This window comes from Peromyscus eremicus, chromosome 6 (genome assembly GCF_949786415.1).
Source record: "Peromyscus eremicus chromosome 6, PerEre_H2_v1, whole genome shotgun sequence".
Classification (NCBI taxonomy): Eukaryota; Metazoa; Chordata; class Mammalia; order Rodentia; family Cricetidae; genus Peromyscus; species Peromyscus eremicus.
In genome coordinates, this window is record NC_081421.1 from 9,903,411 (window position 1) to 9,915,986 (window position 12,576).

Here is a 12,576-nt window from a genome sequence, read left to right on the forward strand (position 1 = left end):
TGCTTGTTAACAAAGTTCCATAGAGTAAATCATTCAAGTTTAACCATACTTATACAAGGTTAGAAAACATTATGTTCATTGTAAGTTGGGTAATTTAAAGAATAATATTTAATATCTAGATCACATTATCTGAAAAAATAACCTAAATCTTTCATTCAATTTGCTCACAAACAGCAAATATTCATTAACTGTTCATAATTATATACAGATAAAAACTTCCCTGTTATGCTTTCCTAACTGTAACAAATATATAGTCAAACTCAAAATAAAATCCAGCCAATAAAACATGAAAATTTCAAAATTACCATTATAAAGTTATCTTGCTAATATATTTCAATTAATATATAGATAGAAGAATATTTAACATAATTGAGGACGGAATGATATCTCAACTGTTAAAAGCACTTGTTGACCAGAGTTCAATTCCCAGAACCCACACAGTGGTTCACAACCATTAGTTCCGGGCAATCAAATGCTGTCTTCTGACCTTGATAGACACTAAACATACAGAGTTCACATACAAGTACTCAGGCAAAATAGTCATACACATAAAGTAACAATAAATAAATCATTCTTCAAAAGTCAACATAAGCATTTTTAACTGCAAGTATATGGTTATATAACATTGTAAAATGACTTTTAAAATACATTACAGACTTGGAAATGATTTGTAACTCAATGATTTGCATTTTACAGAACATATTGCATTAAATATTTTCTAGGTATTATCTAGGAACATCTGTCTTTCCATTTCTTAGAACGCAGAAAATTTGAAATTCTTAGTTTTTCCCAATTGACATGTAGCTTTATAACACCACTTTTTGAATAAAAAAGAAACCTCAATTTTATATGAATCCTTCTTAAAGAGACATTTTTAAAATTTTTTTTATTATTTCCCTACAGGCCACAAAACTATAATTTTATTTAGTACAACAAAATACAGTGCTGCTAAAAAGCAGTGAATGATAGTACTGAACTATCTTGCTACATGTCATATACTTGACAGCTTCTAGGCTTTGTTGACGGGCTACATGTGATTACAATCATTGCTCTAGTTATCACTCAGCTTAACTTGCTTCATTCCTGTTGGTAAATATATTTCTTATCCCCTATCACTTTTGTGTCAACTCAGACAATCTAGGCTATTATTCTGAAAAAAGATGAGGTTACCCCACTGATTAATTAACACTATGTAAATTACTCAAAGAATTGACCACATACCCTTTTGGAAGAATTGGGGAAATATTTACTGCCCACATTCTGCACAGTATTTCAGGGACATTTTCAAGAAAAATGTAATCTCCGTATTTATGAGAATGTAGGCTTATGAACAGCTTATACCTATGGTTAATGCATCTTTATTTCTCATTTTGATATTTTGACATCTAATATAAGCCTTTTACTTAAGAGAAATTTATTTAGTTTGTGTTCTATAACAGTATTGAACAATGAGCAAGCCAGTGATTACAGTTCTGTGTTCTGTTACTCATTACTGCAGAATACTGTATACACAGACTTTGGTTTCTATCTAATCATTACTGTTTATTACAGTAATCATTTCTGAAGTTCATTTGATCAATAAATGTCAATGTCTGAACTTCACTATTCAAGAATTATCTTGTTCTCAAAACAACTAAAATGCATGTAAATAGTTGTCAATAAAAAAATCTGGTTTTCCGAAATAATTTGCCACTCAACTACTCAAAGATACACCGTTGGAAATGCATTCATCTTAGTAATAGTGAAATGAAAACCTGCACCTCAACAACTGTGGAGGCCCACAAAGGTTTCTTGGTAAGATCTGAGCTTGCTTCACCCAGCCTGGCTGCATCAGAGGATTGCTTGACCAGGTGCATGGTTACTAGATGATTGAAAGGGTCTACACTTGGCTGAACTAGGGTGAGGTCTTTTGGCATTCCTATAAATAGTCCTTTATAAGAGACAGAAGGGCCCTGTGGATATGGATCCAGGCCCTCCTTAGGCTATACTGTGTTTCTATCTGTTCTCTCCTCTCTATCCTTCTAATATCTCTTATCCCACTCTCCTCAAGAGCACCCTGTCATAAAATGTGGGAGCTGATCTCCCAGCTAGGCTCCCACAAACAACTCAGCTGGGCAATAAAGAAATGTCAATACGGAGTTTTCAAACAATGAATCTTACATGAAAGCACGCTCTGTAACAGTAATGGTAAAACATGCAAAGTGTCTAACCCTTTCAACTGCTGGACTCATGTGGAGAGGTGGTGTTTTATGTGTCTTTAAAGTTGCTGCTATATATTGGTCATATATTTGATAATTGAGTAACAGATATCACTGATTTAAATAATCAACATAGACAATTTTACTAATATTTAAATAAATAAAATATTGTTTTAAAATATTAACAAAGTAAAATATTTTATGAGCATATTCAGCTTTTTATGGATATTAGAGAAAATATGTATTCAATTCTTAGTGTTTCTACTAAATAGGTAAGGTGCTAATAGTCCCAAATCAGGGATTCTTCCACAAATTAGGTCGCTGGTATTATAAAAATGTCAATTTGTGTATTCTTTCATGATTATTGTAAATCATCAACTGATTCTCAATCTGTAAACTAAGGCTCAGGAACTGCTGTGAGCTTATGAAGACCACTGTACCATCACCCATGCATAATCCTATTCATCTTCTGCTAGTGTGACATGACAAAAACCTCCTCATGTCACAGCCTTTAAGATCAACTAGTCATTATTTAAAACTGTTTTTGAGATTATAATATAATCATATCACTCCCTCTTTTCCTTTCCTGCCATTGAAAAACTCCCATGTCCTGGTTCACTTTCAAATTTGTGTCCACTTTTTATTAATTGTTGTTTTACACACACACACACACACACACACACACACACAACCAGCATGTCATCTTATATTTTACTTGTCAATGAAAGTATCTGGCCATCAGAATCAAGCTAATACATAAGTAAAACATATTAAAATATATTAACCTGCATGCAGTTATATATTCAAACACTTCCATCAAAACATTCGTAATTTAGAGTATAGGTATATAATTAGAATTTTTTATTATTACTGTAGTTACACATGTCCTAGATTTTCTGTTTATATATTCCTTTATGTTAATCAATATGCAACATTTAAACAACTTAAATATCAGTTTTGAAATCAATTAGCAAAACAAATTGTCAAGCTATAATATATACATATATATATATATCAATACATATATGTGTATATTATAAAAGGGAAATAGAGACAGAGAAAGAGAAACAGAAGGAAGGAAGGAGGGAGGAAAGGAGGGAGAGAAGGAGAGAGAAAACAACAATAAATAAAACTAAGTAGAAACTTATTTTTATATTCTTAAAGAAGATTAAAATACATCTTAAGAAAATGACTTGAAAATTTATATAATATAAATAATTTTTGTACAAAATCTATATTGAAAATGTGGGAAGATTTTATGGGATTGCATGCCATTTAGTATGAATTATTATATGTCTATGTATTTCACACTTAAATGAAAATATGTATATTATCATATATTTACAAATAGTATGATATAATCTGTGCAATGTACATATATGAATTTATTTGCATATATAACTACATAAAGGTTAATGTGTTTTATTTACATATTAGCTTGATTGTGATAATATGTGTGTGTGTGTGTGTGTGTGTGTGTGTGTGTGTGTGTAGAGAGAGAGACACAGACAGACAGACAGATACACAGAGACAGAAATATTGCTTTCTCTCTCTCCTCTTGCATGTATTTGTTGCTCTGAATTTAATCCACTCCACCACACTTGCTTGACCCCAAATCTACCACTGAATGAACTTGCAGCTTAGTTTCTACATGTGTTTTGTAGTGGTGAGTTTCATATACAGAGGATGGTAAAAGGTAATACATAATGTACTCAGGAATTTAAGTAAGCTTTCAACTTTTTAAACAATGTTTATAATTAATTAATTATCACAAGCCTAAGTAGTTTAATATTAAAAATTTCCATTGTAAACATGTAAATACTCACATGTGATTGTGTATATATCTAAGTGCAAAGTGTTCTTGATTCTTATACTGTTCACATTAATACATGAATATGAAATTATTATAATTCAGATAATTATATACATTATATACATATATACATTATATACATCTATCCCAGAGCTCTCTTAATTTATAATAATAATTGCAAGGTTATTTGAATCATTTTAGAATTTCTACCATTTAATAGAATAAGTTTCAAAAGTAATCAACTCATATGTCTTCTAATTTATACAAAATATAGAATATTTAAAGTACAGTAGTAACAAGTAAAGATTATAATATTTTTCATTATAGCTAACACATTTTTAATGATTTTGATATTTTAATTAGCATTTTAATTAATAATGCTTACTGGAAATATATACCATACTTTATTTGGGATTAAATTAGACAATTTTAAGTTTAATTGCCTCATTTAAATGCACATAACTTTTAGTAAAGTATAAGGAAATTCATATACATATCTAAGAAAGAGAGGATCATTACAATATTTGGTCTTAGAATACCTCAGTTATGTGAGCACAGGTATTATCTTTGTTACTAACACATATTTCTGCCACTTAGAACATCAAACCCTATCATTATGCCAAAAATAGTGAGATATCACAACTATTAAACAAAGTACATCATTGTAATAAAGAAGGCCAATGTGTTTTTAAATGAAGTGTTTACCTAAAAGTTATAACTGAAAATAAAAAAAAAAAATATTACTTTAGGCAGTACCCAGGAGCTTGCCAGCAGGTGAGAGACCTGCCTGTAGGTTGTACCACTGCCACCACCCACTGAATTCTTTCCCTCAAGACCCACTCTGCTACACAACCCCATCTTCCTCAACATTCTCCCCATGGGCAGCCCTCCTTCACAACTTCAGCAGACGCCATAGGGACAGGCACATCCCACACTATTTAGAAGAACAGACTCCATAGGCACAGGTACAGTCCACAGCAGTCAGAAAAACAGGAGGGTATGCTGCCTCTAGGCATCCAAAACCCTAAAAACAACATCTGAGACAAGTTTAATGGACCTGAAGACCTGCCGATCACCAAAATCCTTGGCCATTCAGGCCAGAAAACAATAAAGGAAACAGACAATAAAGGGAGAAAAATCCAACCAACAAAGACAAGATTCAACACCCAAAACTATAATCATCAAAAACACAGATTCATAAATACCAGTGTAAGAATACATTCAACAACAGAAGGGAAATATGGGACCACCAGAATTCAGTTATCCTACAAAGGCAAGACCTGAACATTTCAACTCAGATGAAGCACAAGAAAATTACCTTAAAAATAACTTTATGAAGATGATAGAGGCACTAAAATAGGGAAATGACAAAAAATTGGAAGAAATCAATAAATCTCTTAAAGAAAGTCAACAACAATAAAACATTCAAACAAGGAAAAGAGAAGGTTTAAGACTTGAAAATAGAAATAGACGCAATAAAGAAAACACAAACTGAGGGAATTCTAAAATGGAAAATCTGAGTAAGCAAACAGGAACTACAAATGCAAACATCATCAACAGAAAAAAAAAGACATGGAAGAGAGAATCTCAGGCATTGAAGATATGATGGAGGAAATAGATTCGTTAGCAAAGAAAATGTTAAATTCAAAAAATTACTATCATGAAATATTCTGGAACTCTGGGACACCATGAAAATACAAAACCTAAGAATAACAGAGATAGAAGGAGAATAATCCCAGTTGAAAGGCACAGAAAATATATTCAACAAAATCATAGAAGAAAACTTTCTCAACCTAAAGAAGGACATTCCTACAAAGGTACAAGAAGCTTGTAGAACACCAAACAGACTGAATGAAGAAAAATGTCCCCTAACCACATAATAATCAAAACACTAAACATACAGAATTTTTAAAAAGGATTCAAGATCTGCAAAGGAAAAAGACCAAGAAACATACAAAGATAGAACTATTAGATTTATACCTGACTTCTCAATGGAGATTCTAAAAGCCAGGAGGTCCTGGTTCCAGACTACTATGCCCAGCAAAACTTTCAGTCATCATAGATGGAGAAAACAAGATATTTTATGACAAAACAAGATTTAAATAATACTTGTCCAAAAATCCAGCCGTACAGAAAGTACTGGAAGGAAAACTCCAACCCAAGGAAGTTAGCTACACCCATGTCATACAGGCAATATGTGATACACACCAGAAAAACATAAAAAAAGGGACACACACACACACACACACACACACAAACTAACACCACCACCACCAAAAACAAAAATAAAAAGACTTAACAATCACTGGCCATTAATATCTCTTAATATCAATGGACTCAATTCACCATTAAAAGCACATAGGCTAACTGAATAGATATGAAAACAGTATCCATCATTCTGCTGCATACAAGAAACACATCTCAACTTCAAAGACAAACATTACCTTAGAGTAAAAGATTTGGAAAAGATTCTCCAATCAAATGGACCTAAGAAGTAAGCCAGTAAAGCTATCCCTATATCTAAGAAAATAGACTTCAACATAAAATTAATCAAAAGAGATGAAGAAGGACATTTTATATTTATCAAAGAAAAAAAATCCATCAAGATGAAATCTCTATTTTGAACTCTATGCCCCAAATACAAGGGCACCAATATTTGCAAAAGAAACATTACTAAAGCTTAAATCACACATCAAGCCCCACTCATCCCTACACTCATGAATCCCATAAAAATAAAATAAAATAAAATAGAAACTTCTGTTGCTGGCCTTGCCTCTTTCTTTCTGTGCCGATATCGCTCCCGCCAGCATGGTGAACGTTCCTAAGACCCGCTGGACGTTCTGCACGAAATGTGGCAAGCACCAGCCCCACAAAGTGACCCAGTACAAGAAGGGCAAGGATTCTTTGTATGCCCAGGGAAAGCGGCGCTGTGACAGGAAACAGAGCGGCTATGGTGGGCAGACTAAGCCTATTTTCCGCAAAAAGGCTAAAACGACAAAGAAGACTGTGCTGAGACTTGAGTGTGTTGAGCCCAACTGCAGATCGAAGAGGATGCTGGCTATTAAGAGATGCAAGCACTTTGAACTGGGAGGCGATAAGAAGAGGAAGGTCCAGGTGATCCAGTTCTAAGCTGATCTTGTTATGAAGACAATAAAATCATGAGCTTGTTCTCACCTCTTACGATTGCAGTTGGTTTTGGGGGAGGGAATAAACAAATTCTCTGAAAAATAAAATAAAATAAAAACCACTAAACTGGAAGCCATAATATATATGCAAAATATTTGGTGCTTTTACCCACATAGGCCGTATGTATGCTGACTCAGTCTCTGTGAGCTCACACGAGCTTTGATCATGTTTTTTCAGAGATCCTTGTTTTCCTGCTGTCCTACATATCCTCTGGATCTTATGCTCTTTAGAACTCCACTTCTGTAGTGTTCCATGAGCTTTGAGAGGAGGGACTTAATGGAAACGTTCCTTTTATGGCTGAGTTCTGAAGGTTTGTCTCACTGCTTAATGTCTGTCTGTGGATCTCTGTGTTTTGTTTTGTTTTTTCCATCTGCTGCAAAAGGAAGCTTTTCTGATAATGGCTGAGCAAGGCACTGATTTATGAGCATAGGAGAATGTCTTTAAGAGTCATTTTATTGCATTTTTGCTTATTTGCTTTTTTTAGAACAGTATTATTATTTTTTTTCCCAACATCATTTGGCTATTTAGTCTCAGTTTCTTGGTCACCAAAGCAATGTTATGGGTTACATGTAGTGGCATTCCTGCTGAGCTCCTGGCTTGGCTCCAGAGAGCAGCACCTAGCCCTAATCCTTCCTTTGTTTAATCACACCTTTTGGGTTTTTTGCCTTTTGTTTCTGTTATCGCCCTATGTGAATCTTATTTGAGAGTAAAGGATCAGAGAGTCCCCCAAGGATCAAAGGCCTATGCAAAACTTGGTCCAGGAAACCCGGAAAACCATGGTACCTGATCAATCAAGTAATTTGCACCTGGCATTTGGTCTCTGGGAGCTCCTTTTGGGTTGCTTTGAAGGTACAGAGATTAACTATCTAAACTGTAAAAAAAGAGTAAATAAATATGCCCTAGGCGAAGGGAAGAGTGTTTCAGTCCTTCAAGGCTGGACCACCCTGTAGCCATGATAGGCTAAATTCATTCTTGAGATGCCTCTGTGTCTTCATTCCACAGATCCACATAAACCCACACACTGGTGTAGTGATCAATCACATAGCTACAGTTACATCTTCTGGAGTGGGCCTTAATTCAAATCAGATAGTGGTTGGTTACTTCCACAAGCTTGGTTTGGTTACTACCACTACACTTGCATATGTGTTGGCAGGACACCATTGTAAATAAAAGGTTTTGTGGCTGGGATGGTGTTTACATTTCTCCTTTGGTAGTATGCAAAGTACATTTGTGTACCTAAAGCACTAGCACATAGAGGTGAAGGTTCTATGTAGGCATCAGTTCAACTTCTTCATGTTCTATGAGTTGTATAGGAATTGTATTCAGCCATGGGGCCTTCATATCAGTTTGTGAAAAGAAACTAATAGTTTTAGCAACAGCCTGTCTTGTTTGGGAATTCCCATGGGATGCATTTGGCTATGAACTCAATATAACCAGATCCTTGGACTGGACTGGATGCTTCATTTGATAACAGGAGATGTTCAAAGGGCTCTGTCTCCCTCATTATTTGGCAGTTTCAAATAGATCCTCTTCATATTTTTATATATTTAATGAAGCTTCTACTGTATTAAATTTCCATACTACCTCTCAAATAGTCCCCAATTTTGTCTCTCTTTCCCCGTATTTCTTCTTTTGTCTCTCTTTCCTCCCATTCCCCACTTGATGCTTGAGTTCCATCCCCACCATCCATTTATAACTATTTATTATGTTTCCCTTTCCTAACAAGCGCTATCCTTTGTGATTCTATACATTGTAGCTTTGTTATTATTGACTTAACAACTAATATCCACCCATAAGTGAATATCATATTTCTCTTTCTCAGTCTGAGATGCCTCACTCAGGATAATATTTTCTACTTCCATCCTGAGAATATTGTGACTTCAATTTTTTTTAGTTTTTTTTTCATTTTTCTTTATTAAGAAATTTTCTAATCACTCTACATACCACCCACAGATCCCATCTCCTCCCTCCTCCCACCCCCCAGCCCTCTTTCCCAAGCCACCCCAAATCCCCACATCCCCCAAATCAAGGTCTCCCATAGGGAGTCAGCAGAGCCCAGCACACGAGCCTAGGCAGGTCCAAGCCCCTTCCCACTGAACCAAGGCTGCACAAGGCGTCACCACAGGCAGCGGATTCCTAAAAGCCTGCCTCCTTAGTGCAGTAGGCAGCGAGTCAGTCTCATAATCTGAAGGTTTTTGGTTTTTTGAGACAGGGTTTCTCCGTGTAGTTTTAGTTCCTGTCTTGGTCTCACTCTGTAAACCAGGCTGACCTCAAATTCACAGAGATCTGCTTAGCTCTGCCTCCCTAGTGCTGGCATTAAAGGTGTGAGTCACTGCTGCCCAGCAACTTCAATTTTTTAAACAGCTAATTACTATTCTGTTGCACACATGTATCCCACTTTCTTTAGCTAGTCTGTTGAGGGACATCTAGATTGTTTACCATTTCAGGCTGTTATGAATAGAGCATCAATGAACATCAATGAGCAACTTTCCTTGTGGTAGGATATAGCAACCTTTAGGTATATGTCCAAGAGCTGTATAGCAAGATCTTAACATAGATTAATTCAAATCTTCCTGAGGAATCAGGATATTGATTTCCATAGTGATTGTACAAGTTCTCACTCCAACCAATAATGAATGATTGTTTCTGCTAATCCACATTCTTGCCAGCATGAGCTGTCACTTGAGTTATTGATTTTAGCCATTCTGGCAGATGTAGGATAGTATCTCATGGTGGTTTTCAGTTTTTTTCTGGTGGCTAAGGATGTTGAGTATGTCCTTAGTGTTTCTCAGCCATTTGTTGTTCCTCTATTGAGAATTCTGTTTCAACTCTACCACATTTTTATTGGACTCTTTGGTTTGTTGATGTCTAGTTTCTTAAGTTCATTATATATTTTGCATATTAGGCCTGTATCAAATGTGGAGTTGGTAAAATTTTTTTGTGTTTTATAGGCTGCCACGTTGTCCAAATGACGGTATCCTTTACCTTACAAAGCATTTCTGTTTCATGAGGTCCCATAGGATCAGAGAAGAAAGGGAGACTGTCGGTGGTGTTCTTCAGCAGATTTGTGGGGGAGACAGGGGAGACTGGCACTGGAGGATTGGAAGGAAAGATGGAAATCTAATTTCAGCTTGAAAATCTGCTTCCCTGGCAGAAGTGGTCCTTGGATTAACAGAGGGTGCCTACTGGAGTTGGGGGATGGGAAAAGTGATAAGTTTTGGGAGGGAGGTTTGCAGGGCACGATGATCTGAGGGATGCACAGTAGGTGAGGGCAGAGAAGACCGCAGCAGGTGTTCTGTTGCAGAGCTGGAGATGAGTCGATATCCAGCTTAGTCCATTGCAAACAGATACAATGCAGGTTGTTATTTTGATTTTCTTCTATTAGTTGAGACTTCCTTTGTATCTGAGTATGTGAATCAACTTTGGAGTTATTTTATGAGGTGCTGAGAAGAAAGTATATTCTTTTGTGTTTGGGAGAAATGTTCTGTAAATATATGTTAGGTCCATTTAGTTTAAAGCCTCAGTTAGCTCCAGAGTTTCTGTTTAGTTTTTGTCTGCATGATCTGTAGGTGAATTTCTAAACAGTCTTATTAAATAAGAAACACAGAGCCAAATACAGAGTTAAAACCTAAGAGATCAGCACAAGAGCCAAGACTACCTTTAACATACCACTTGCTGTCCTCCTTCCCCTGAGAGAGAGATTCTCCCTGTGTGACTTGTCTTTTTATTGCTCTCCTTTTCTGTCTTCCCATTGGCTCTATGCCCAGCCACATGACTTTCTCGTCACTGCCTGTCTATACAGACCTCCTGGTGTCTATGGTTGGTACTAAGATTAAAGATTGGGTTCACAACACTTGGCTGTGTCCTTGACCACACAGAGACTCTGCCTGCCTTGTGATTGGATTAAGGGCATGGTCTACCACTGCCTGACTGCTGGCCCTAGCTTGCTATGACCTCTGATCTCCAGGCAAATTTTATTTATTATCATACAAATAAAATCACATTTCAGCACAGTTAAAACATCACCACAACTATCTGTCTGTTTGCTAGAGTGGGATATTGAATGGTCCCACTATCAATGTGTGAAGGTCAATATGCATTTTAAGCTGTGCTAGTTTCTCCTATGAACTGGGGTGCCCATGTGTTTGGTGCAATTGTGTTAAGAATTGGGGTGTCCTCTTGGTGGATTTTTTTCTTTGATGAATATACAGTGTCTTTTCTGATCTAGGCTGTTATTTTATTGTTTAATTTGTCAGATATTAAAATGGCTATGCCAGCTTGCATCTTAGATGCATTTGTTTGGAGTATCTTTTCCCATCCTTTCACTCTGAGGTAATGTCTATCCTTGATGTTAAGGTGTGCTTCTTGGCTGGAGTGGAAGGAAGGTTCTTGTTTCTGCACCCTTTTGTGGATTTTTATTGGAAAATTGAAGCTATTGATGTTGAAATATGTAGAGGGAATCTTAGAAGGTCTTACTAATAAAATCAAACCCGGGGCCAGTTATTGGGGTGAAATGATGGATGGTCAGAGAGACAGAACAAGCCACAGCTAACCTCAACTGGCCAACTTCTCAGCTGGTCTTGTTTCCTCAGACTGGAAGCCTCTATGTCCTCATATCCGAATGGCTCTCAGCTGAACTGTGCTGCTAGAAGCCTGAAAACTTAACCAGCCAAATGCTTCTAGTTTCTGGTCTCCAAGCTTTATACATCTTTCTGTTTTTGCCATCACTCCCTGGGATTAAAGGCTTGCTTTCTAGGATTCAAGGCATGTGTCACCATGCCTGGCCATTTCCAATGTGGCCTTGAACACACAGAGATCCAGAGGGATCTGGAGTGCTAGGATTAAAGGTGTGAGTGCCACCATTTTCTAGCCTTTGTATCTAGTGGCTGTTCTGTCTCTGATCCCAGATAAGTTTATTAGGGTACATAATATTTTGGGGAACACAATACCACCACATTAATATATTAGTAAGCAGCATTTGACATTTCCTGTTACTTTATTGTTATTATTACTGTTGTTGTTGTTGTGGTAGTGGTGGTGGTGGTGGTGGTGGTGGTGGTGGTGGTGTGTGTTTGTGTGTGTGTGTGTGTGTGTGTGTGTGTGTGTGTGTGTGTGTGTCTGTTTCCTCTCTTTTAAATTGCTGATCTGGAATATATTTTCCATATGAGTATTAGTTAGAGTTTCTGTTGCTGTGAAGAGAAATCTCATGATTTCATCTTATAAAGGGAAACATTTAACTGGGGCTGGCTTAAAAGTTCAGAGATTTATCCTGTTCTCTACAAAGCCCAATAACACAGTGGAACATTTCCTTCAACAAGGCCACATCCACTCCAACAAGGCCACACCTCCTAATACTGACACTCCCTATGGAGCAAGCAT

General features: G+C 36.3%; 1 protein-coding gene across 1 annotated transcript; it reads left to right on the forward strand.

Moving 5' to 3' along the window:
* The first annotated feature begins 6,768 nt into the window (after nt 1-6,768).
* LOC131912355 (large ribosomal subunit protein eL42-like) lies at nt 6,769-7,140 on the forward strand. Its single transcript, XM_059264671.1, has one exon. The coding sequence runs from the start codon at nt 6,820-6,822 to the stop codon at nt 7,138-7,140; it is 321 nt and encodes a 106-aa protein (XP_059120654.1). The 5' UTR covers nt 6,769-6,819.
* Nucleotides 7,141-12,576: the final 5,436 nt, after the last annotated feature.